At 43.4% G+C, this 27,038-nt stretch overlaps 1 protein-coding gene across 1 annotated transcript in view; it reads right to left on the bottom strand.

Moving 5' to 3' along the window:
* LOC135072087 (protein hobbit) overlaps nt 1-24,037 on the bottom strand; it is a 57,334-nt gene extending 33,297 nt beyond the window's left edge. The window contains exons 1-30 of the mRNA XM_063966036.1: nt 23,881-24,037; nt 23,666-23,792; nt 23,214-23,513; nt 22,750-23,004; nt 22,374-22,538; nt 22,197-22,286; nt 21,555-21,716; nt 21,097-21,228; nt 20,477-20,618; nt 18,979-19,146; nt 18,273-18,638; nt 18,107-18,207; nt 17,426-17,759; nt 16,786-17,133; nt 16,221-16,410; nt 15,615-15,783; nt 14,945-15,067; nt 13,734-13,972; nt 12,314-12,486; nt 11,178-11,342; nt 10,574-10,774; nt 9,806-9,999; nt 9,017-9,132; nt 8,597-8,744; nt 4,696-4,920; nt 3,780-3,980; nt 2,166-2,273; nt 1,067-1,544; nt 479-672; nt 147-423 (exon numbers count right to left, since the gene is read on the bottom strand). Coding sequence (XP_063822106.1) covers nt 147-423; nt 479-672; nt 1,067-1,544; nt 2,166-2,273; nt 3,780-3,980; nt 4,696-4,920; nt 8,597-8,744; nt 9,017-9,132; nt 9,806-9,999; nt 10,574-10,774; nt 11,178-11,342; nt 12,314-12,486; nt 13,734-13,972; nt 14,945-15,067; nt 15,615-15,783; nt 16,221-16,410; nt 16,786-17,133; nt 17,426-17,759; nt 18,107-18,207; nt 18,273-18,638; nt 18,979-19,146; nt 20,477-20,618; nt 21,097-21,228; nt 21,555-21,716; nt 22,197-22,286; nt 22,374-22,538; nt 22,750-23,004; nt 23,214-23,513; nt 23,666-23,792; nt 23,881-23,939 — 5,950 coding nt within the window. The 5' untranslated portion in view covers nt 23,940-24,037. The remainder of the gene's footprint in view (nt 1-146; nt 424-478; nt 673-1,066; nt 1,545-2,165; nt 2,274-3,779; nt 3,981-4,695; nt 4,921-8,596; nt 8,745-9,016; nt 9,133-9,805; nt 10,000-10,573; nt 10,775-11,177; nt 11,343-12,313; nt 12,487-13,733; nt 13,973-14,944; nt 15,068-15,614; nt 15,784-16,220; nt 16,411-16,785; nt 17,134-17,425; nt 17,760-18,106; nt 18,208-18,272; nt 18,639-18,978; nt 19,147-20,476; nt 20,619-21,096; nt 21,229-21,554; nt 21,717-22,196; nt 22,287-22,373; nt 22,539-22,749; nt 23,005-23,213; nt 23,514-23,665; nt 23,793-23,880) is intronic.
* Between the last annotated feature and the right edge of the window lie 3,001 nt (nt 24,038-27,038).

Below are 27,038 nucleotides of genomic sequence, written 5' to 3'. Positions count from 1 at the left end.
TTCCTGCCCCAACCATCCAACCAACCAACTATGTGCCCCGCCCACTGCCACTTGATTTTTAGCAATTCTGCGAGCTATGTCGGTTACTTTGGTTCTCCTGCGGATCTCCTCGTTTCTGTCGGCCGACACTGTGCGAGTGCACTCACTGAGGAAGGCGGTGTGCGCCGTGTCGTCGTCCAGCTGCTTGTGGTGCGCGTGCGGCGGCGGGTGCGCGGGCGCGTCGCCGCTCAGCTCGTCGCTGAACACGACGGGCGCCTCGCCGCCGCCTGGTGTGTCGGCCGACACTGTGCGTGTGTACTCACTGAGGAAGGCGGTGTGCGCCGTGTCGTCGTCCAGCTGCTTGTGGTGCGCGTGCGGCGGCGGGTGCGCGGGCGCGTCGCCGCTCAGCTCGTCGCTGAACACGACGGGCGCCTCGCCGCCCGCCTGGTGTGTCGGCCGACACTGTGCGTGTGTACTCACTGAGGAAGGCGGTGTGCGCCGTGTCGTCGTCCAGCTGCTTGTGGTGCGCGTGCGGCGGCGGGTGCGCGGGCGCGTCGCCGCTCAGCTCGTCGCTGAACACGACGGGCGCCTCGCCGCCGCCTGGTGTGTCGGCCGACACTGTGCGTGTGCACTCACTGAGGAAGGCGGTGTGCGCCACCATATCACCTGCCGAGTCCTCACTCGCTCCTCTCGCTGTAGTCACCATGATACTGCGACACACTACTACCTACTACTACTCACTGAGGAAGGCGGTATGCGCTTGATTTATGATTTAAGGCGCCACCGTATCACCTGCCGAGCACTCACTCGCGCCTCTAGCTGTAAAGTCTGTTCGCCGAGAGTTGATAAAAAAAATTAAATATCAGAGGTTCTAAACTCATTATAAATTGCGGCCCGCTAATTATTTTTGACGACAGCTGCGTGGCTCGTACCATGGTACTTAGTGCGCGTTGTGACAAACGACGCCCGCCATACAGAATGCGATAATTAAGCGACAGTCGCTATTGCAAGACATTTCATATTATTTATCAACTCTCGGCGAACAGACTTTAGTCGCCATGATACTGCATGACGCTACTATACTCACTGAGGAAGGCGGTGTGCGCCGTGTCGTCGTCCAGCTGCTTGTGGTGCGCGTGCGGCGGCGGGTGCGCGGGCGCGTCGCCGCTCAGCTCGTCGCTGAACACGACGGGCGCCTCGCCGCCCGCCTGGTGTGTCGACCGACACTGTGCGAGTGCACTCACTGAGGAAGGCGGTGTGCGCCGTGTCGTCGTCCAGCTGCTTGTGGTGCTTGTGCCGCTCAGCTCGTCGCTGGACACCACGGGGCCTCGCCGCCCGCCTGGTGTGTCGGCCGACACTGTGCGAGTGCACTCACTGAGGAAGGCGGTGTGCGCCGTGTCGTCGTCCAGCTGCTTGTGGTGCGCGTGCGGCGGCGGGTGCGCGGGCGCGTCGCCGCTCAGCTCGTCGCTGAACACGACGGGCGCCTCGCCGCCCGCCTCGGCCACTAGGGCGGCTAACATCCCGCCCGCGCCCTCGCCCGCGCCCGATGTGTTGGCGGACTGACACTGGGGATACAATGCCATTTAAACGTGTTATGTTATATCGTACGCGATACCAGAGTAAATACAAATGAGTAGGTCATCTTCATAGAAACGCACGGGCGCGGTTTGTATGTGAGCGCGCCAACACGTATGCGGCGCGCACGCACACACTGACAAAATTTAGCGGGGATTATCCGGGAGCTAGTCGTGGTTGCGCCGAATTTTGTCAGTGTGTGCGTGCGCGCCGCATATGTATATTGGCGCGCTCACATACAAACCGCGCTCGGTGCGTTTCTATGAAGATGACCTACTCATTTGTATTTACTCTGATATAAATCCAAAAACTTTGTACCGCTGCTGGTGCGGCATAAGGTGTAAACGCGCTCATGCACGAAACGCGTCATCTGGACAAGCTCAAAGGTTTATAGCGGCAAGTTATTTCATAACGGGCCGCGCATGAGAGAGCCTCACTGATATCGCTGGCGCTCAATTTTATTTATGGTTAACTACCGTCATGGTACAACGCTGAAACATGGTGGAAAAACGTAGCGCTTAAGCGCTTTGTAACTATGAAATACCAAAAAGAACATAAGTAATTATTTGCAACCATGCTGATTGGAAAAAATCATTTTGTTTTTCAATTACCTGAGCGTTGGATGGCGGTGGAGACACTACATCTGCTTCTCTCTTCGGGGACGAGTTCGGTTTCTCTTCTTCTTTTAAAGCTTTTGTCGACAAATTTTTCTTCAGTTGCTGAAATGAAGAAAATAGACTTTAAAGGATCGAACTTCTTTCCATTGCAAAGACACTATTGAGGAGTCAAAATAAAGACAGATGACAATCAAAGAGCCCGGCCGCACTAAAGGATCCCCCACACTAGCGTCTTTCAAGCGTCGGCGTCGTGTGAGCGCGGCGCCTGCGCAATGCTAGCGTCGCGTCTACTCCAACGTAAGGTTTTTTCGGACAAGTAACGCAACCTCCTCAGTAAACTCAGCATCGACGCTGCGCAGGCGCCGGCGAGACAACGACGTTAAACGACGCTAGAATGTGAGAAGTCTAAACAGTACGGCCTATCATAGTAATTACCAGTCTATAATACTTTCATTTTATACGCGTCCACGCGTTGCTTTTTTTTCTTGACTAAGTAGTCGCTCGCGTACACTATCGAAACAACATAAGTCTCGACACAAACTGTAAATGAAACCTCGTTCGTTCGTTCGTTTCAGCCGAAAGACGTCCACTGCTGGACAAAGGCTTCCCCCAAGGATTTCCACAAAGACCGGTCTTGCGCCGCTCGCATCAGGCACCTCCCGCGACCTTCACCAGATCGTCGGTTAGTGGGAGGCCTGCCCACGCTACGTCTTCCGGAATGAAATGAAACCTGTTAAGACAAATAAATACTTTCTATCTATCCACCACACCCACCTGCGTCTTTATGTAGGTGTCAATAAGCGCGAAGGCGAGGTCGCGGTTGAGCTTGGTCCAGGCGCCGCGCAGGTCGTGCACGGCCAGCCGGTGCGTGGCGCTGCCCGCGCCCGCGCCCGCCGCCTCGCGCCCGTAAGACACGCGCCGCACTGACACGCAGTACCACTTCTCTACTTCTGGCGGGCGGAGGACTGGCGTCTTTCGAGCGTCACCATCTTGCCAGCACCCGCGCAGAGATAGTGTCGCGTCCGCACCAACACGTTAAAACCTTGATCACACGTACCGAGTAAACGGGCGAGACAGTAAAATGTTTACTCGGTCGAGACAGTGATGTAAACGAGTAGCTGTTCACACGTGTTCTGAAATTAGCAGTCAGTTCTATTCAACAAAAGGAGGCGGCTCTCAATTCGGTTGGTATTTTTTTTCTCTAATCTGTGGACGTGACGTCAATCATTTGTCCGAGTGGCGAGTGGCGAGACAGTGCGAGGAAGCGGGAGGGTGGACACTCGCCCTAGTAAGTAGAACGGGAGTCGAGCTATTGCCTCGCCGCTTTGCTCGGCCGATCACTCGGTGCTATGTTCATTCGCACCGAGTACTCGGCCGAGAGCACTGTCTCGCCAGATTACTGTCTCCATACGATACCAACCGAATTGTACAAAATAAACACCGAGTACTTGGCCGAGAGCACTGTCTCGCTGGTTTACTCGGTACGTGTGACCAAGGCATTAGTTTCAGACAAGTAACGCCACCTTCTCACTCCGCTGTGCTCACCGTCGACGCTGCGCAGGATGATGACGTCAGACGACGCTAGAATGAGGTCTAAACAGTACCCACCTGCGTCTTTATGTAGGTGTCAATAAGCGCGAAGGCGAGGTCGCGGTTGAGCTTGGTCCAGGCGCCGCGCAGGTCGTGCACGGCCAGCCGGTGCGTGGCGCTGCCCGCGCCCGCGCCCGCCGCCTCGCGCCCGTAAGACACGCGCCGCACTGACACGCAGTACCACTTCTCTACTTCTGGCGGGCGGAGGACTGACGAGTTCTGGGACAAAATAGTGTCAATTTTAAAATATGCGTAGTGAGAACACGACTCACTGATCCATTGTTTTAGGCTTCTTATACACGAGCGGCTCATAGCCGACGGCAGTGGCAACGGCAGCTGTCGCCACCTCTTGGCGGCAGCTGTCGACTCGTCGACGGCCAGCCTGCAACTGCAGCTAATGCCACCGACTGGTGGCGTTAGCTGCAGTTGTAACTCTCTATCTCTTGTACAGGATGCGACAGCTGGCGTTGCCACTGCCATCGGCTATGAGCGGCTCGTGTATAAGAACACTTATTTGGACGAAAAACGCAATAATACAAATAACGCAATATGACGCGACGCGAAAACACCAGATAGTCGGTAATGGCCTACGTAGTCGCGTATTACAGACGTCACATGAAGATTGGTCGCATTACGTGGCGTCCGCATCGCTTCATGTTGCGTTTCGTCGCTCATCTACAACAACGGGTAAACGACAATATCCTCCCTTCATTATCGTCATCATACCAATGACAGTCCACTGCTCTCCCAGAAACTTCAATCTCGTTCTCGTAAAAAGTACGCCCATATAAACGTCACATGTCACAACTGATAGATATTTCATTAAAACGTGGTTCACCAGGGAGATCCTGCTACCTCCCCAAACAACTCATTACAACTACACAGCTACTTTTTCAGATATCCTAAAAACACGCATACACATGGTAACACTTACCGCATCATTATCCTTGTCCTCAGCCACCGCAGCGGTGGTCTTCAACCAGATCTCCGCGTCATTCAAATCACAGTTCATATACACCGTGGTCCAATTAGCTCGGGGACGCCGCAGTAACCCGTCGGCGGCCGGAACTAGAGTCAACCGGTGTTTGGAACCGCATGTCACGCGGACGCCGAGCATCTCGATGCCTCGCTGCATAGATGATGATGACCAGTAGAACACCTGCGAGGATGAAGGAAGATTGTTTCTATATTTCATTGTTTTCATTAAAGTCAAAGTCAAAATTCCTTTATTTAAATAGTGCTTACAAATCGTCATCTCATCATCTAAATATCATAGATAAGATAAGATAAGATAAGATAAGATAATCATTTATTGTCTTTTCTGTGTTAGTACATTGGTTGTTAAAAATAATACATGCATGTCAAGGTATCAACAGAATTGTCCATTTCGGACGTACAATATTTGGTAGTATAAATTATTTCATTAATTGGATTTAATATCATTTACATGTCAGTTTTACAGTTGTTTACTTGTCATTAAAATTATTAATTAATTTCGGACGTATAATATTATAGTAGTCATAAATTATTACATTAATTGGATTTCATTTCATTTACATGTCAATTTTACATTAGTTTACTTGTCATTAAAATATTCATTGAGGTCATAAAAACATTTGGTTAGTAGCCAGTCCTTGAGCGTTCTTTTAAATTTAGGGCCCTCTAAAGATTTTATAAAAACGGGTAGCTTATTAAACACTTTGATGCCCATTACAAATACACTTTTGCTAAGGATATAGCTCGAGGAATTCACTATACACATGTCATACTTATGCTGAAGTCTTAAATTATGTTTCATCTCATTTTTTCTACGGAAATGCTCAGAATGATTCTTTACAAATAAACTTGTTTCTAGAATGTAAATACAAGTAAGAGTTAGAAATTTATGATACTTAAAAATATCTCTTAATGAGTCAAATCTATTTATTTTATAAATGGTCCGCAAACATTTCTTCTGAAGAATGAAAGTGGAGCTAATGTTAACGGAGTTGCCCCAAAATATTATGCCGTATGTCAGAATAGGATAGACATATCCGTAATATGCAGTTTTAGCAACCTCAATAGATGTTATATTTGTTAATATTGATATTGCATAACAACAGCTTGAGATTTTATTATTAATTTTATCAATATGTGACTTCCAATTTATATTAGAATCAACAGTGATACCCAGAAATCTTATTTCAGACGCTTGCTCGATCTTTGTGCCATCTAGTACAATATTTAAGTCCAAAGGCCTTTTCTTATAATTTCTAAATTCAATTAATTTCGTTTTGGCTAAATTTACCTTCAGGTTAATGGATTGCAACCAGTTTACTACAAGTTTTAGTGTTCTATATATTTCGTTAACTAAGTTATCTCCACTCACACTGTCCCCAGACATGAATATTGTGGCATCGTCAGCAAACATGACACACAAATGGTCTATGACACGAGGAAATTCATTTACATAAACTAGGAATAGAAGAGGTCCCAGAATACTGCCCTGCGGCACTCCAAGATTGATGTTTTCATAAATTGACTGTACTCGTTTAATGGTCTTTGATTTTTTGTCATAACTGTCGAGTATGGTCGCCTGAACTCTATTTGTGAGATATGACTCCATCAAGCTCAAGGCACGCCCACGGATTCCTATATGATCGAGCTGTTTTAATAAAATTCTATGCACTACACAATCAAATGCCTTTGATAAGTCCAAAAACAGTCCTATACATGTTTTTTTCCTATCAACATCAATACATATTTGCTTGAGTATATTAAATATGGCCATTGTTGTATTTTTACCCTTCTGAAATCCAAATTGGTTAGAATGTAATGTATTATGTTTGTCCAAAAATGAAGTGATCCTTATTGATATAACCTTTTCGAATATTTTAGAGAAATTAGATAACAAAGCTATAGGTCTATAGTTACCAATTTCATCTCTAGGCCCTTTCTTGTGGAGAGGTTTTACTAATGCCTTTTTTAGTTCAGTTGGGAAAATTCCTGTTTCAAGAGTCAAGTTTATAATGTGTGTCAAAGGTTCAGCTATGAAGTCAATACTTGATTTTATTTTTGCCATAGGAATGTTGTCATAACCTGTACTTTTTTTGTTTTTTAGTCCCTTTACTATGTTTTTTATTTCAGAGCTATTTACTGGTGACATAAAAATGCTGTGTAAGTTTGATTCTGTTATAGGCTTATAATGCACTTCTGTCACGGACTGTGTAGTATTGTTACAATTAACAAAATAGTCATTCATTGTTTCAGCTATGTCAGAGGGATCGACAATCACAATATCGTCCTTTTTAAGCGACTCTAGCGTGTCTTTTATGTTGTTAGTGTTATTTGTATTTTGTTTTACTAGTTCCCAAGTGGCTTTATTTTTATTTGTGCTCTGATGTAGGTAAGTTTTATTAGTGATTATTCTAGATTGTCTTGTAACTAGTTTTAGGACTTTGCAGTATGTTTTATACTTTGTTTTAGTGGCTGCACAATTTGATTTCCTATTTTTTAGATATAGTTTTCTTTTGATCCTACTAGACACTACAATACCCTTTGTTTTCCAATTTGGTGTTCTTTTATATGTAATTTTAACTTTATTTGTAGGGACACAAAGATTAAAAATTAAACAAAACTTTTCTAAGAACATGTTATAAGCTTTGTTTGGACAAGTTTGATCATAAACATCTGAAAACGATATTTGTGACATATACTTCAAAAATATTTCGGAACACTTTGGGTCTCTTTTGAAAATATACCAATATCCTTCAGTGAAACTACGATTAAGGGGAACCGATAAACACTGACAAGTATGATCGGATAAGCCTAAATCAAGAATTTTTACGTTATAGTGTTTTTTATTCGTGAAGATATTGTCAATGCACGTTTGTGAGTGCTCAGTTATCCTAGTAGGTACATTAATTGTGTGATGGAATTTAAATGATCTGAATATGTTTAAAAACAATTCAGTTTTGTGATTTTTTTCAAGCAAATTTATATTGAAATCGCCCAAAATGAAGACGCTTTTAAAACGGTTTCTTACTCTAGTTATTAGTCTAGTAAGTAATTCGTCTAAACTGTTGAAGAAGATATCTAGATTACTGTCTGGTGTCCTATAGATACATATTATTAGATAGTTTAAGCCTCGTATTTGGATACCACAACACTCGAAATGTCTTTCTAATGACATTTCTGAAATCCATTTTAGTTCATAGCAGTCTAATGAATTTTTAGTGTAGATTGCAACCCCACCACGTTTTTTACGTTTACGGCAGAAATGAGCAACCTTTTTATATCCATCTATTTGAAATATCTCTACTTCTTCATCATTCAAAAACGTCTCACTGAAACAGCACACATCCATTTTTTCTTCATGCATTAATAGGGATAATTGGTCGACCTTAGATGTTATACTTTGAGTGTTTAAATGCATTAAATTAAATCTATATTCACTTTGAGTCACGAAAAAAATTATTTTTATTGGTTGCTTCTATTGTAGTAGTACCGTTCAAACTTACAGAAGCAGCCTCCGTAACATTGTATACATCTTGATGACACTGCAGCGCATCTATGAACAGTAACACACCTACGCGGATGAAGGAATTTAGTTTCTGCATTTAACATTATCGTCATTTCAGCCTTATTAGACTTTGGATCCACTGGGATACAATGGCACACAAGGTAAAATCAATTTATGTAATTTGTTTCTATTTTTGTTGCAGTAAAGTTAAACACTGACTGAAAATCGTCTGTTTTAAAACAATCCCGTGCTTCGAATGACACAGACACCAAATGGATGGATTTTGAACTGTATCTCTTTAGCCTTAAGTTCAAAAATTAATCATTTCCCTTACCTGCAGGTTGTGCAGCGTGAGCGACACGCTGACGTTGCGGTAGTGACGCGAAAGTTGCGGCTTGCGCGGGCGCACATTGTTGAACACGCGCCCGCGCCGCGTCGGCCGCGTTACCCCTGATAGAATCAGTTTCAGGCTCTCGAACCACCTGAAAAAAGTTTATTATTTACTACAACGGCCTACTTTTTTTCATCTGATTGAAAATGACAGTCAGACCAAAAGTGGAAATGATCCTAATCCGAAATGAATGACAAAAAAACTGAGTATGTTACCTTAAACTGCCGAAAAACAATATGCTTTTTACATTGTTGTTATGGCGACAGAGTTGGAAAGATAATGGTAGCTAGCCAGGCAGACCAAGTATTTCTAAGTATTTTTAACTGATTTTTCAAAAAGCTTGCGTAACTTTTCAAAATTTACCTTAAAGTGCTCCCGTAAAGCAGCAGCACAGGTCCATCCCTGTCTATGGGCTTTGTCTCCATACTCAAATGGATATCTAGCCCTTGAGACCGGAATGCGCGGTAAGAGTCGTGTTCCTGAAAATTACATTTTATTTTAGACACGCACACACACAAAAGTTTATTTTAATCAAATTAGGAATCTGAATCTTTACAACTCCTCAAAGTTGTCCCGATGTCATAACTATCGCGGTAAATATTCTTATAATGTCATTTACTGACTTATAAGCCTTACAATATTAGGTGCCTCACACGTACTCGTAGCTTCGTAACTCGTGACTTCCGACTATCGTTGGAGCATGAAGATTGCATACAGCGACATTTCCGCTTCGTAGTTTTGTATGCAAGTGCCAAAAGTTAGCATAACCATATCGTTGTAAGCATATGATTAAATTACGGCATATAGCAACAAACTCTTAATTATAACAAGCTCCAGTATTTCAGCGCGTCCACGCTGGCGATGACTCGCGTCGACCGAGCGGGAGCATAGTCCCTTGGGGTTTCCACAGACCTAGTTGTTGGAGTAGCGGGCAGGCACGGTGTTCACGTGTCACCTAAATTTACTAAATTACTTTACGGTTTCCACAGACCTGGTTGCTAGAATACTCGGGCAACCGCGTGGGCGCGCAAGGCGCCTGCGCGTGGTGGTCGCGCGGGTCGCCGACGCACTGCCAGCCGAGCTTGGCACTAGTCGAGTAATTTATTTGAGTATCGAGTAATCTAGTAATAAGGCTTTAGGGTTTCCACACACCTGGTTGCTTGAGTACTCTGGCAAGCGCGTGGGCGCGCAAGGCGCCTGCGCGTGGTGGTCGCGCGGGTCGCCGACGCACTGCCAGCCGAGCTTGGCGCACAGCCGCAACGCCGGCACGCGTAATACGCGGCAATCGTCGTACTTGCTCGCTGTGCGCACGAACACGTTCAGCTCGCCGAGGAAGCCGAGCTTGCCTGGGGGGGAAGAGTGGTTATATTATGTATGAGTCACAAAATCACTAGGTTACACATTACAAAATCACCGCAACTCCGAAACTATTCACCACTGCATTGGAAGACGCTTTCAAACTCCTGGGATGGAAAGGATTCGGCATAAACATTAACGGCGAGTACATCACTCACCTTCGGTTTGCCGACGATATTGTGGTCATGGCAGAATCGCTGGAAGATCTTGGCACAATGCTCGAAGACCCACCGCAAGGTTACACAGTACAAAATCACGGTCTAAAGTTTCGTAAGGAATTACATAAACCAAGCAGATGACTGACGGCACTATTTTACTGACTAAATTTTTTACCGATTTTCAAACACGCAAAATGTTAGGGCAGACTGTATTTTGTTTAGCAATTCTTTGGATGTACTATTCTCACGGTACATGTTAATGGTCCTTCGAGCCGGATTACTGTTTTTCCAGACCTGTTCACTGGAGTACTCGGCAGGCTTTCAAAACTAGAATGATGTTTTCTTTCTGAAAAATTCCACCAGACTAGCGAGCTTAAGGGGGGGCCGGGACCTTGCTGCCGCTCACCGTTGGTCCAGTCCAGCACCAGGTCGCTCCACGTGAGCTCCATCTCCTCGGTGGTGTTGTAGGGGTCCAGCGACACGTGCAGCAGGCACGTGAAGCGCGCGATGTTGGCCGTCAGCCGCCCGTGCATGAGCAGCCGGACCTTGTCCCACCAGGCCAAGGGTGCGGAGGGGTCCAGGGAGGGCCGGGACACTTGGTCGAAAGCTGGAATCGATGGTATGAGTTAGTGATCGTGTGTTATAAGAGCTATCCACATTTGCAGGGCCGACGGGTAACAAATAACAACCATATTTATTTAATTTTTAGCGTTAAGAGTCGCATCGCAAGCGAAAGGTCGTGGGTTCAATGTCTTAGGCAGTTCGATGTTTCAAGTTATTTAAAATTTTCAAACAACCATATTTTTTAAGTTTTCAAAATTATCGAGTAGACTGTAGTATTGTACATTTTAAATCGATTGAAACAAATTTCATGCAAATGTTTAAGCTTTTCATGTACAGTACAGTAATTAGTTCGATGAATGACGTTGTCATACGTTGGAGAACAGTGCACGTGTACGTCTACCTTAGTGACACCTAAAACTAACATAGCCATTTCTTTTTCTACTCACACAGGTTGCAGTGCGCGATGACCGGTTCCCAACAGGGCCCGAAGGCGTAGCTGTACTGAGCCATCTCGCAGCACAGGTCGTAGTACCATTTAAGGGGCATCATGCTACGCTCCAGCTCGTACGGACCCCACGGCGCGCCCTGGTCTATTGTTACCGTGCGGACCGCTGGAACACACAATTTATTACGTTCACAAAGTTATAAGACTGTTCCCAGCAGCAGAACTGTTGCAAAAATGCATGGATATAATCGTGTGGTTTCGGCAGAGTAGAATAGGACCACCCCCTCTCTTTCTGTGACTGTCATAAGAGGCGAATAAGGGACAAACATGTGAACATCAAGCCTCCCCAACCCATCTGCCTAGCGTGAGAAGTGGAGCATAATGATTTTTCTGTGATAAATTAGAAAGGGTCGTCCGCCTGGCCATCCTATGGCCCGGTTTCCATCAAAGCGGAGCGGAGAGATGTGAGCTATGTGTAGCTGTCAGCTGTCAGTCTATTGCTGTCTACGAATCGTATGTCGCTTTCGGGTGTGCGGAGAAGGCAGCGGGGAACGAGACACGAGGCGTGCAAGGCCGTCCGCCCCGCCAGACAGACGCCAGTCAGCTTCAGTGTGTCCGCCCGACACACAAATCAGATTTCGTCGTTTCCAATCAGATCTCTCAGCTTGAATCTGAGCTGAGAGATGTGGAAACGACGAAATCTGATTGGTTATTTAAAACACATTTTTTTCGTCTCCACTCCACAGAAAATACATTCACTTGCATTGAGAAACACTGATTAGTAAAATTATTCATCATGGAGCATTGCAGCTTATAACAATATTAGATTAATCACACAGGTACAGTTTAATCACATACACTTCAACTAAGAATACACTAAAAGGCTTAAAAGGCCTAATGATGATGATATTATAGTCTGGTCTGTGAGCACGTAGAATTTTGTCCAATGACCCCAAGCTACCCATCCTTATCGCTCGCGCGTAATTATATTGCTGTCGCGACTGTGCGACGGGCGCCCGCAGTGAGTGTGCGAGTGCCACAGCAACATAATTACGCGCGAGCGATAAGGATGGGTAGCTAGGGGTCATTGGACAAAATTCTACGTGCTCTTACAGACCGGGCTTTAGTACAACGTACCTCTGGGCGGTGGCTGGTCCTCGGCGGCGGCCACGGTGCCCCACATGCGCAGGCCGCGGCAGCTGAGCAGCGGCTGCGGGAAGTCCCGCAGCAGCAGCTGCCACTGCGCCACGCCCAGCTGCACGCCGCGCGCCCACAGAGTCGTGAACTCCATGCCGTCTTCCGGCCACGGGCTGGAGAAATGGAATTTAGATATGAGCTCAAAATGTATGTCTCAAAAATCTGTCAAAAAGGTTACCAAAAAAACTAATGACAATCAGCTAAATGGGTCCTACTATTACTGTCAAAATCGATATCCCTAAGAGTAGAGTAGGAGGAGCGTCAATGCGCGCTACAATTAAACTGTTCAATTTCATACACCGCAATCTCGATACATGGCAAATGGATTCGTTACCAATCTGATACAAGCGCATGTTGTCTATGTTTTCTGTAACGCTCACTAATCAAAGTCTATGGGTACCTGACTTACCTGTCAAAATCTATATCTCTCATCTTCGCCTGCGCGTTCTGTGCTCCATGTATGGAAGGATCAGCCAGAGCTATAAGCCTGAATCCACTAAGGCAACATGCTATATCCGCTGCACGTAGATCACCGAAATTTATAGATCGACGATATAATAAGTAACTTACCTGTCAAAATCTATATCTCTCATCTTCGCCTGCGCGTTCTGTGCTCCATGTATGGAAGGGTCAGCCAGAGCTATAAGCCTGAATCCACTGAGACAGCAAGCCACAAGTCGCGTGCGCGGCACGGCATCGCTGCACGTAGACACCGAAATTATGGATCGACGATATAATAAGTAACTTACCTGTCAAAATCTATGTCTCTCATCTTCGCCTGCGCATTCTGGGCGCCATGTATGGAAGGGTCAGCTAATGCTATAAGCCTGAATCCACTAAGGCAGCGGTTCCCAAACTTATTTAGTCTACTGCCCACTTTGAGAATAAATTATTTTTTAGCGCCCCCCATTTTTGTAGTCAAGAGTCGAACTCAGTCGGTGTCTAAGAGTCCTCCTAGTAGATGACGCCTCCCAAGCCTCTACACAACGTCCCGATTTTTTTTTTCTGGGTCTCTTACCGCCCCCCTTTAAGCCTGCAGCGCCCACAAGGGGGCGTTATCGCCCACTTTGGAAAAGACTGCACTAAGGCAACAGGCTACAAGGCGCACGGCTGCGGCGTGGCGCGGCACGGCTGCAGGTATACACCAAAATTATGGATCGACGACATAGGAATTAACTTACCTGTCAAAATCAATATCTCTCATCTTCGCCTGCGCGTTCTGTGCTCCATGTATGGAAGGGTCAGCCAGTGCTATAAGCCTAAATCCACTAAGGCAACAAGCCACTAGGCGGGTACGCGGCACGGCATCGCTGCACGTAGACACCGAAATTATGGATCGACGATATAATAAGTAACTTACCTGTCAAAATCTATATCTCTCATCTTCGCCTGCGCGTTCTGTGCGCCATGTATGGAAGGGTCAGCTAATGCTATAAGTCTGAAGCCACTAAGGCAACAAGCCACTAGGCGAGTGCGTGGCGGAGGCGCGGCTCGGCAACGCTGCACGTAGATCTGTGCGTCCTTCTGACGTAAGGCCGAGTATAGCTCCTCGACTTTACCCGCGGGTAAGAATAGGTGGGGCTTGCATAGTTCTTGCACCTGAAAGGCAAACGTTTTGTTGTTATTTGGCAGCCACTATTTCATTATGCAGAACAAGGAAGTATATTGAACATTGTAGGCGATGTAGGTCGATGGGTGAACGTAGGTGATAGTTGAAATGAAAAGTCTAGGTAGGTATGTTGAAAATGAGGCGCGTCCGGGTGTGCGCACTAGTACGTTCGCAGATCACGAGAGTTCGACGACGACTGGCGGCTCTCGGCCGCGTGTGCGGCGCGGTGAGCCGCTAGAAGCTTCTCACCATAAAAGGCGAGAGGCCTCCGGCCCATCAGCGGGCCGCATTGCTAACGGCTAGCTCGGAATGTTCTAGGCGCGCGATAATATTATTACCTACGCGCGCACCCAGATTCGCTTACTTATTTAATTATGCCATAACACAACAATACAACATTTAGGTAAATGTAGCAAACATTTAGACATTATTGGCTTAGTTAGATATAGGTAGGTAAAGATATAGATTACACATTTAGGTATTAAATAGATTTCAGGTTATAAACAAAAATACTACCAGGTAAGTCACAGGACTTAAGGTCATATAATAGTCAGTAGTTTATATTATAATGTACAAAAAGTATAACATTACGTCGTTCTAGTTAGTTAGTACCTACTCTTGGTGGCCATCGTCAACAAACATGATGACTGCAATCACACTTGATGCCAAATGAGATGCAATCCTGGATAGTACATATTTGCCCAGCAAATGGCTAAATGCCTATTCACTCTCACCTTGAAGAGACCTGGATTATAGTGTTGGGGACAGCAGACAGCGATTTCCATTCCGATCCTTAGCTGTTTGCATTACAAAAGAGTCAGCGAAACGTTTAGTGCGAGCTGGTGGAATGTCGGCAATGTAAGGATGATACGCTAACCTGTGTCTGATTTCTGAATATGGATTTAACAATCAGCCTAGCACAGATTACTCTGTCAAAATCAACTGTAATAAGATTGGTTTACCTTAGCATCAAGCATAGTCCGTCTCTTTTGACTTTCCTTGTACTCGTCCTCTAAAAGCTCGTAGTTGTCACGCAGTTTCACTTCGAACGGATCGTCACTCATTTCGATTAATATTTCTTGAATCTGCAAAAACAAAACACAACCAATAAATATCTATCTAACTGACTGAGTATGTATCTTATGGCAATTCTTTTCATCATTATGTTTACACCTGTGCCACACACATTGCGATAACATTCCTGTGACAGTGGAGCGAAGTCCTTGCGACTATGCAAAAAAGCGCCACATTGCGATGACGCGAATCTTCAGGGTTATCACGATGTATGTGGCCTAGGGGTCACATTATCCCGAAGTGGTAAGGTTGCATTAAAACGTGCAAAACCATCATACTTAGTGCACAGCATGTTAAAAAATTTCATTGCTTTACGACCTTACAATAAGTGAATAAGGTTCAAATTACAGTGGGCAAAAAGCCTTAAAGAGCTATTCTAAAGCCCAGTCTGCGAGCACGTAGAATTTTGTCCAATGACCCCAAGCTACGTATCCTTATCGCTCGCGCGTAATTATGTTGCTGTCGCGCTCGCACACTCACTGCGGGCGCCCGTCGCACAGTCGTAGCTCGGGGTCATTGGACAAAATTGTACGTGCTCGCAGACCAGACTATAGTGACCTTGATATGCAAGTCGCTGGGCAACGGACTCTCAGCAGTGAAGGGCTTCTTCTTGATGGCGTGCACCAGCTTCACCCACTTGAACAGCGACACGAAGTCGCCCTGCACCGCGTCAGCGAACCGGTGCTTGTATGGGAACACCACGCGGATGGAATCCACGTTCACTGACCTGCAAGAATATTTAATAAAGTGCTCTCTATGTGACAGTAATCTTTCAACTTAATAAAAAAAGACATTGAAAAGATTATGATCACTGTAAACCACACATGCGCGTGCTCAGATTCATATTTTAAAAAATTGCAATGGAAAAATACTGATAAAGTTTTGATAAGATTTTTGCGGGCTGTTCATCTCCCTCGTTCTTTCCTGAGATGATTTCAGAAATAAACATGGATAGTGCTAAACCATGCAATAATTTTGCGAGATCCATTGAAATCACGTTTACATGCAGCTTATCACAAATACTTGAACCAACATTATTTCGCCGGGATTGTCAGTTACGCACTATTTTTAATTACTTTTTACGATACTAGGTGGTGTTGCGAAGTTCATGACACACAACTCGTATATTCAAATCCCTGTAGTATTAATATCTTTAAAACTTACCATACTTTATTCCAAGCCAACACGAAGCCTTCATTCGCCTTCCGTTCCACCCTGACCTCATGGTCATTCGTCGCTCGCTCCATGCAATATCCATCCACGGATATAATCTCGTCGCCATTGAGAACCATCTTCATCTGGACCCATATGATGGATAAGCCGGCCTCGTGATCGTAGGATATCGTCATGTCATCTAGATAACGGAAAAAGAATCTGATTATTTATTTATTTTAGGGCCTATTTTATCCCAAAAACATTTGCCTCGTCACCAATTCGTGGGAACATTATGGTTGTAACAGAGGTGTTTACATTTACGTAAAAGTAAAGTTTTGGGCATATAAAAGAGCTACCTATCATCATCATCATCATTTTAGCCACAGGACGTCCACTGCTGAACATAGACCTCCCCAATGCCCTCCACGCTGATCGATTGACAGCGGCCTGCGACCAGCGCTTCACCGCTACCTTTACGATGTCTTGTAAGTGGACGTCCCACGCTAAAAGAGCTACCTATAGGCTTCACAAATTACTAGAACTACTAATAACTACTTCTAAAGTCGAAACTTACCGGTAGTAAACAGCATGTCGTTCTCCTTCGACAAATGCAGTCCCAAATTGGTCTCGCCCTTGAACGAGACCCTCCAATCCGACGCTCTCCCTTTCGTCTCCGTATCCACCGAAGACTCAGGAGAGGCGGTTTTCTCTCTCAGTTCTTGCCTAAAACCTTTGACAGCTCGCACTAATGTCAGTATCTTAAGGTGCAAATTCGCGCTCCATTCGAACTCGACGGTTTCAATGAACTGGAAGTCTAGTAGTGAGGAGAAACGCTCCTTGGAAGGCACGTGTTCGATTCTGGCGAGACGCACGTGGAAGAAAGAGTTAAGGATCTCGTCGGATCTTTGGCAGAGGAAATTACCTGTGAAAAAAACACAGAACTATTTAGGAAAATTACAATAGCTAAAAGGAACTCAAGAAGGCATAGTAATACTAATGACGTCATGGCTAAATTACATTGAAAGTAAAATGAGTTCTTTGAAGTGTAGTTGCTAGTCAAATAAATAGTTAGTTGTTTAGTGTAATAATAAGTTCTGCCTGATCATCACTTTCCAGTTTCCAGGTTTTATGCAGGTCAAGAGCTTTCTTGTCAAGAGCTTATTCTCTCTTGTGGTTAAAAAAGGAAAACAACAAGAACTTTTCTGTCTACTCACCCTTATAAGGCACCATATCAACAGCCTTCAGCCCGCTCACGACCGCGCCAGACTTGCTGACTGTCTTCTCCAACGTCACGGCATCAACCCTCGTCATCAAGCACATGTTCTCATCAATAATAAAGAATAAGTTGATATGCGACAGCGCTACGTTTACAGCGATGTTGCACGGCGATTGGTCCGCTGATTCTGAGGCCACGCCCTCGGGCGAAGGGGGCGGGGCTTGTGTTACTTTGGCAGGCCGGTACTCGTTGAGGCAGTCCACGAGAGTGATTATGGTTTCCGCGATGGCTGTGCTCCATTCGAGACGGAGGCAATCCATCATGGCTTCCACCTAGAAAGTGAAAAAATTTAAATGTAAACATCAAAACGATTGGCGTTAAAACCAAAGTATGCAACTTTGAACTTTCTTTTAAACTTGAGTCTTGACTTCTATCTACGGTAAGAACGTGTCACCGCTGGTCAAAAGTGTTCAACTGGCGTTGTTTGCCACTTTTCAATGCATTTTAAATTAAGGCGACAAATTATTGTCAAGTATTGTGTACCCACCTTGGAGTTAGTAGGCCCGTGGCTGCCCCACTTGGCGCCGGGGCCCCGCCCGGGCCCGCCCAGTATCCGTCTACCACGCAGTGGGGCACCGCTCATTAGTATGGCTCGTCTAGACCACACTAGAACACTCACCTTGGAGTCAGTGGGCAAGTGGCTGCCCCACTTGACCAGCGCCACAGCGAGCAGGGCGGAGCCCCAGGCGTGCTGCTTGCGCGGGGGCGCCCAGTCTCCGTCTACCACGCAGCGGGCCACCGCTCATTAGTGTGGCTCGTCTAGATCACACTAGGACAGCACCTACCTTGGAGTCGGTAGGCCCGTGGCTGCCCCACTTGACCAGGGCCACAGCGAGCAGGGCGGAGCCCCAGGCGTGCTGCTTGCGCGGGGCCGCCCAGTCTCCGTCTACCACGCAGCGGGTCACCGCTCATTAGTATGGCTCGTCTAGACCACACTAGGACACTACCCACCTTGGAGTCAGTGGGTCCGTGGCTGCCCCACTTGACCAGCGCCACAGCCAGCAGGGCGGAGCCCCAGGCGTGCTGCTTGCGCGGGGGCGGCGGCGCCGGGGCCCCGCCCGGGGCCGCCCAGCCGCCGTCCACCAGCAACTCGGCGCTCCAGTGCCGCCGCCCCACCACACAGCGGGCCATCGCCCATTGGTAGGGCTCGTCTGGGGAACAGACCGGTTGTTAGATAAGACATGTATAAAATAAGATATAACTTTGCCTACTCAAACGTTCTGAGTGTATTTTTATGCTTTTTATAGATGGCTGAAAAAACTGAACATGATACAATAACCACCTAAATGTAAACTTTTTCAAAAGCAAACAATTCCCCCTTATTTCGACCCGTCGGAATGATTTGAACCCTTCCGTCTCCTCCCACGTCATTGATCCCTATAAAAACCCTGTAATAATCTTACCATATCTCTTAGTCGTCGCCTCTCCATTAAGAACAAATTGGTAGAATACTTCATAAATGAAGACTCCTTATAACTACTGCGTACTGACCTCTAGTGTCCAGCAGCTGGTCGAGTTTGACCTTGACCCCCGCGCAGCCAAAGGACAGGGCCTTATCCCTGGCCAGCTTGGTCAGGATTCGAACCCCGCGTACCTCCGCACAACCCTGCACCACGCATCCGCTCACTGCCCGCGATAGGATCGAGGAGCCTGACCATGCTGTCAAGAAAATTAGGAATAAAAATATTAGTCAATACCAGGGATGTTATGGATATCCGTAACCGTAACCGAAACTTTCGGATATCCGAAATAAAAAAGTATCCGAAACCGTAACCGTAACCGATTCAAAAGTTTTGGATAGTTTCGCGTGTAGGCGGTTTAAATTGTTTTTTGTATAGCATTATTATGTAAAGGCATAATTAATTAATACTAACATAGTTTTAAGCTTACATTGTTACTAACACTATATGGACCCTGGTTCGAAATAAACATATTTTATTTTGTTTTATTTTTATTTTATTTATAACAGCCAGATTTTTATTACTTTTTATTCGATGTATAGTGTGCGGCCATGAATTAACCGTGTTGGACAACTATTGCAAATTGTATTCTAAAGCACAGTTATCCGTAACCGTAACCGAAACTTTCGGATATCTGAAATAAAAAAATATCCGTAACCGTAACCTAAACCGGTATAATAATTATTATTCCTATATCCGTAACCGTATCCATAACCGAAACATAACATCCATCCATCCAATCCAATACCTTCAGAAACATAAGTTAGTTAGATATTTCATGGCACAGTCAGCGTCAAATAAATCGACCAAGTGATCAAAAATTTGATAACACAACCTTATTCCAATTGTAACAAAGACGTTTGCTAACTTTTTGGCTACTTTGGGTGTTATTTTTATCGCTGTTATGACGCTATGGGCGTACTTTAATCAGTATCGCGGTAAATAATATTTTAAACAATAGTAATTTTAGCACAATTCCAAAATAAGGAAAATCCATGCTTCTGTCTGGTTTAATGTATCACATACATTACAAGTAGTTAATAATAACCTTGTACTGATTTGATCTTGATAATGAACCTTGCAGAACTGACGTTATCAGTTTTATCAGAGCCGTTAATTTATGACGCTAATTCCTACATTCGTTAATTTGCCTCGCTAATTCCTAAGGTTTAAGGCGAAGTGTGCTAATATACAATGTTCTATGCAAGTAGAAGTTTTGCTTTAATATAAAGTGAAAAATTATGTAATTTTTGCAGAAGAATAGAATAGAATAAGACTTTATTGAACACAGTAAGAACAATTTATAAACAAAAATAACACAACAAGTAAAAAAAAAATAGTGGGCTGCGACTGCGCCATTAGGCCCACTCAGCATTTAGCTCTTAAGGGCATGTCAAGAAGCTGGTCTTCCGCGAAAGCCCCAGAAGGCGTTTATTTGGAAGTACTTTATTTATTTATATGAGCTTGACAATACGTTTTAGATTGGATCAAATCAAAAAGTGGTCTAATACCCGTAATAATTTACTTACATTTATTTTCTTCTCTAAGGTGCAAAGGCTTCAATTGTTTCCTCTTGTTTAGGGACGAGTACCACTTGAAAACGTCACTGTGCTCGTACATAACATTCAGCGTGCTTATTATGAGGTATAAGTTCAGAACGCCTTTTTCCAGCTGGAAGTGTAAAATTAAAATATTTAAAACGTAAGTTATTTAGTCAGAAACATATTGGGTGGGATCCTATGCTTTATCATGTAAAAGAAATGAAGAAGCTATTCTAGTAGTTAAATTTCCCCTGAGATCTATCAGGTTGTAAGACTTCACTGTCATCTGGCCTAGGGTTGTTCAAAAAGAGGTTGTTAATAAGAATGGGATATTTCTAGCCATCACAAAAATAAATAAAAAAATTTGGTGGGTAGCGTAATTCTTCACCAGAAACTAATAAAAAAATCATTTAGCTTTGCGTTTAAGAAACATTCACATGAACGCGGGCAGCGAGCGCTGAGGCGGGAATGAGAAGTTCACTAGCTTATAGGACAAGCTATGACAATCTTTGGGCTCCAGCGGAGACCGTCGGGTTTTAGTGGGTAGGTCAATATACTATTTCCCAAATAGTCCTGTCTCTTGCTTCAATGATTATGACATAGCATACCTTAGCGTCAAGTTTGAGCTTGTTGAGCGACGCGAGCGTCTCGCCAGCCGCTGTCAGCTGGTACTGGTCGGCCTGGAACGCCACGTACACCTGTGGAAGCCCTGCGGCCTCCGCCCCGTTAGCGAGGCGGCGCTGAAGCGGGAATTCACCGCCGCGTTACGCATACGCATACGGTCGGCTTGGAGCAGACAGTAACCCGCTACGGCGGGGGGTCCTGTTGTACCAGGGCCACGAGGAGAAAACCTCTATAAAAACAACTGGAGGAGGGGATTGTGGGTTCCATCGAAGCCGGAGAGGCTCGTTTGTAAGCGAGCCTCTAGCCTGAGGCGGAGCTGCGGACGAATGTCCGAGCTAGGACAATAGCTCGCGGTTCCGTTTCTTTGGGCTCCGGTGGACACCGTCAATAAGAGGTGGGAAATAGTCCTGTCTCCTGCTTCAATGGTTCAGACACAACATACCTTAGCGTCAAGTTTGAGCTTGTTGAGCGACGCGAGCGTCTCGCCAGCCGCTGTCAGCTGGTACTGGTCGGCCTGGAACGCCACGTACACCTGGGGAAGCCCCGCCGTCTCCGCCCCGTTAGCGTCTACCATCACTGATGCGGCGCTGAAGCGGGAATTCACCTGAAAGTCATTTAACTCATTGTAGGAAGGAAAAGGGTTTATATAAAAGATTTGATTGAGATTTTTAGGTTTTATGGGTAAGTCTTCTTATTCGTCGCTACACTCTTGGCAGAGTGGTCGTGGACGTCACACCTGGTTTGGTGGCAAGCTTCACAATCTGTCGCCATTCCGCCCGCATTGCAGCCTTTTTTGTACACTCGTGGAGTGTACAAGAAAGGCAAGGCTGCAACTCATGGGCGACCTGCCGCGCGCTCTTGTGCTTTCAACCTTCCCTTGAACGACAAGTCACTCAAGAGATTTGTCGTATCCACATGTGATATGGCCAAAGTTATGGGTAATAGATTTATGAATAGCTATTTGGAATTAGTTCCTATCTGGTTTCTTAATAGAAATAGAAGTTCTCTTGACGCAATCTATCCTTTACTGGTTGAAATGGTTTCATAAATGTAAATAATACTATTAATTTGACACTATACTTACTTGTAAACTTTGTAAGGACATCTGAAATATTGTTTTCGTGACGTCATCTACACAGCCCAGTGTCGTGTGGTCTGCTTTTAAACTAAATATCTGTAACATAGATAAAAAATACTTCATGATTCTGAAACTTTTAGAAATGTCTTAATTTTGACTTATCCTTCCTTTTTAGCCAATTACCTTTGGTATTACTGGTGATAATCTTGGAATGATGGTGGCGATGTGGTCCTCACTGATGATGTCTGGCCTCACACTGGCTGGTTTGTGTTTCTTGTGCTTTTGTAAGAAGTTATACAGCTCATCTTCTAATGACACGTACATGCTACTTATTGCAGCATGTATTTTCTGAAAGTCAATTAGATTTTAGTTACAAAAATATCCATTAGGATGTAAATATGTACCTGTTTAATATATTATAATGGTTCAATTTTAATTAAATATTTGTTAAAAATGTTGGCTTAACCATGTGGTTTAAAATACTTAAATCAATCTGAAGTTGACTTCTACTTTGTGAAAGTCAAAATTACAGATACATAAAGTTAATTTGCCTACATACCTCAACATTTAGAGGCCCATCCGCCTTCACAGTGCCCTCAATCAGCAGACTACACCCGGCGTGTCCTAAACAGTGGTTGTCTTTGAACATCCTGGCCTGGACGTCTACCAGGTTGGCGGAGAACACCAGGGCTCTTGCTGGGCCGCCTGCTGCACCGTCCGCATGCACTTCAGACGCAGTCAGATGGATAGAGCCGTTCGGTGCGATGCTGTTACGTATCGTCACTGATGCATCGAATATGTGCACACCCATAAACTGAAATAATTAAATTAAATTTCATCTATGACTGGTTTTATCCACACAAATTCTAATTCTAGTGAATTTTCTATCATTTTATCCTAGTGGATGGATAGAACTAGTAGTGTAATTACTTCAATTGAAAAGATAAAACAAGTCTTATAAAATTGTTAAACATTTTTAGAGCTGTTCAGACATTTATTACTAACAACAAACATAACAATTACCTGTGCAAACATTATCAAACTGTGAGGTAATTTCTTGTCTCTAAAATCTAGCAACTCCTGATAAGCTGCTCTGCTTAAGTCAGCACTTAAGGAGTCCAGGTTTGTCCCTACATCGTACCCTCCATCAGACCTTGAGAGAGAGTTCTGTTTAGAAAGTAGGGGCTTCAAAATGGTCTCCACAACCACGCTACGCTTCTCTTCCACCTTATTGGTGATCTCCACACCCTTGATCACCACCCAAACCAGCTTGTTTATCTCCGAATTGAAGAAACTGCTCCGGAATGATATTTCATCTATGTGCTGCAAGTATGTTAAGGGTTTTTTTGGTGTTGACATAGCTTATGAGTAAATAAAGATATTATTTCTTATAAGAGCATCTAATAAAGTGAAAAAATATTTTATTTAGTTACTTAAGAGCATCATAAACAGTTAATAACGGTACTCCAACTTACTACAAAGTATCTATCCTTCGACAGACTGACGTCTTTCAGGATCAGTTTCAATACCGCGATTCTGCCTATTTTTAGTTTTATATGGTATTTTCTCTTGAACAGCCATGACAACAAAGTTGGTAAGAGCCTAAAAATATACAGAACGAAAATAAATTGTAAACAAAACAAAAACAATAACAGAAAATAGCGACGTCACCTTGTTGGTGAATACTAACCATGAAACGCAGGAGTAAATAGCCACAAAAATGAAACCTAATATCAGTAGAGCATTCATCTTGAGATAATTATAACATCTCGTTTATTTCCGAAGAGATCTCAAGCGAATTTCCAGATATTAATTCCATAAAACTGTCCACGATAACCTCGACACTCCACAACTTTAATGAACTGTCAAATAAATGTCAATGTCAATAGCATTACCAACTGACAACTCTCTATTCGTTCAGAAATCGACATGATATTTATATGAGCAGCTGAGGTTGAAGGACATTAACAAACTCTTAAGGGGATCATCTGACCATGATCACATAAGTATATACTTGATGAATATCCCTTCCCATATGCCTCAAACTTGGAGCATTGTCCTCAGAGGACTGAAGCCTCAACAGTTCGACCTCGTTCTCCTGAACCACGTGACCATACTTTATGGCCCATGGGGAAAGTTATTGCGGGCGCAGCTATCGTCATTGTCACGAAATAAGACTTTTTAACCTTAAAATCATTAAATAGAGTTAAGCCGGGTCCAGACGTACGCAGTGTTGCCAGAAGGTTACTTTTGTAACCTTTTAGGTTACTTTTGAACTGCTGTGGTTACTTTTAGGTTACACTAATGAAAAGGTTACTTTTAGGTGATTTTTCAGAAATTGTAGAATTAACTTTACAGGTTATTCAGTAAAAAATATTAATAGTGACAATTTAAAAATTATGTCATAAAGTGCATTTAAACTTGAATTTGATTTATTATTTGTTAAAAAAAATGAGTTTTAGCGAATGTTTTTTCGATAATAAAACGCAAATCCATGAAACGTTTTTATACGACTGGTCACTTTTCGAATTAAGATGATGATCAATTGTATTCATTTTCCATCCATGAACCATTGAGTTATAATGTACTACGTACTAGAGAAGACATGTCAACTAGACTGTTTCTGGCACGCAAACAGGTCCATGGACCGAAATTCAATTAGTATGTGCTCAGCGGTTGCTGTGACAACACGCTTGAGTGCAGTTTTGTTTTTTGAAATATACCATCCTATAGACGAAAATACTGTTCAAATAACTCCAGATACATATTAAGTAAAAATCAAGGAATGACTTTTTACCATTAAGTTGTACATTTATGCACTTAAAAACACTAATTTAATTTTAATTTGTTAATTACAAGGCGTCACCGCGGCGGCAGCCATTTTACGAAAATTTCAAAGAATAAAAATCGCAGACTTGACACTGACGCATAAATTAGTATACGAAAGGAAGGTAAATACAGCAATAAAAAGATTTTTTTAAAGATTTTATGCACTTTGTATTGCACAAATTACTAATAGTCCCGTCCAGCCCCTTGTGTTAAGCTAAATAAGCTTGGGTTATGGGTGGGCTCACACAATAGTCGTGCGGCATCATGGATCAAACTTGTTTGAATCTCACTGCTGTTGTTCGTATGCGACTGGTTAGTTAGTAAATCACCCTAATTATTGACACCTAGCTCACGAGATAGGCTAAAATTATAATAATTGTACAGTGTGTCTGGTCACCAGTGTCCGACCCGTTAGGGCGCAATAATATGATCAATTTAATCGACAAATCCAGTATTAAAAAAATACAGCTATTTTATTTTTTTTTAGTTTCTGAGCCCGGATGGATTCATTTATTTACCAAATCTACCGATGTACAGGACCTATGAGTATAAAAGTGATTCGTTCGACAGCTGAAAAAGTAAGCAATACGTTGTCATCAAAAGCTTCCATTTAAATTTCTTAGAAACACTTGAACGTAAAAAAATGATGCTTTTTTTAAGATTTTTCAATGTTACAAAAAACTAGAAAGTTTTACATTTTTAAATGCACTAAGTCATTACCTAAAAACTGATATACCTTGCCTTTAAATCAACTAGTCTAGGTGCTAGCTACACAGGAGATGCAGCGGTGAAAAGGAGAGGTGAGAATAGTCCCGTAACATCTATCTCACAGCTATTACACAGCTCAACAAAAAAAAATTTTTTTTTGTTGCCCTGGTTATTTCTTCGAATTTATATACTTTGAAACATACAATTTACGAATGTATTAACGAAAGTACTGAATTGGCTCTAGTTTTTATGATATTAATGTTCAAGTGATAAACAATTTATATGGGCTCTTTGAAACATGCGTTGTTAATAAGTGACCAGGAACCTGGACTAAATTAGTTTTTCTGCACAATTTTAAACGTAATGGGACCAGATACTATCAGTAACAATGATATTACGATAAAATAATGTCATTACAACTGACAATGTGGTAGCTGGAATCAAGGAATGGCGGTTATAGTGCGACAAGGCTATTAGTATGTGGGGAGATTTAGAATGTCATTACCGAAGGAAGTAATGACAGTAATATTGATGTCATTACTTGTCAGATTGTCTGGACGCCTTAGATTTTTACTTCGCCTTACACTTATACGTCTAATACCCATTTTGTATGTATGTATATGGAACTATAGGGCAAAGAAAATTCACTGGGAACAAGATGTGTGGGCAAATTCGAATATACATGCACAAACTTATAAAAAGCTATTACTTATTCTGTATGTGAAGCTTGGAGAGGTTTAGTGTTGATTGTAATATTTTTTAGGTAACTAGAAAGCACTAAATTACACAGTTTATTGGGCAAAATATGTCGAAGCAAATATGAGCATAATAAGCTGCACTTTCTTCGCAGTCACGTGGGTAGATGTTTATTTATTTTTATGAAATTGCAGTGACGAGCAGGTATAATGATTCTATCAAGACGTAAGAGTGATGGAATAAAGATATCAAGGTAGATAGGATCGTTTCCAGACTGATTAAGTAACGTTGGTCACATAGCGAAATTGACCCACAACATTTAAGTAAAAAAATTCTATAAAAGGTGTTTCTCTGAAATCTAACATTATTTATGCATTTTTTTAATCTTTTTACTTCTCTGCAAATTAATTAAAACCATTCAGAACAAAATTTGAGGTTATTTTTAGGTAAATTTGATTTTATAAAATGTACTTGCTTAATTTTCTACTATTTATAGTGTAATCAGAAAAAGACGATTTAAAAAAAAACTAAAGCCAATCTGCTAAAAGTAATAATAGTTTCGTAAATTGTAGGTCTTAATTGACACAAAATCATTTAAATATCAAGGGCAACAAA

The sequence above is a fragment of the Ostrinia nubilalis genome, chromosome 5, assembly GCF_963855985.1.
Source record: "Ostrinia nubilalis chromosome 5, ilOstNubi1.1, whole genome shotgun sequence".
NCBI classification, from domain to species: Eukaryota; Metazoa; Arthropoda; class Insecta; order Lepidoptera; family Crambidae; genus Ostrinia; species Ostrinia nubilalis.
Note: the sequence above shows the minus strand (reverse complement) of the source record. Positions and strands in the feature narration are given on the sequence as shown.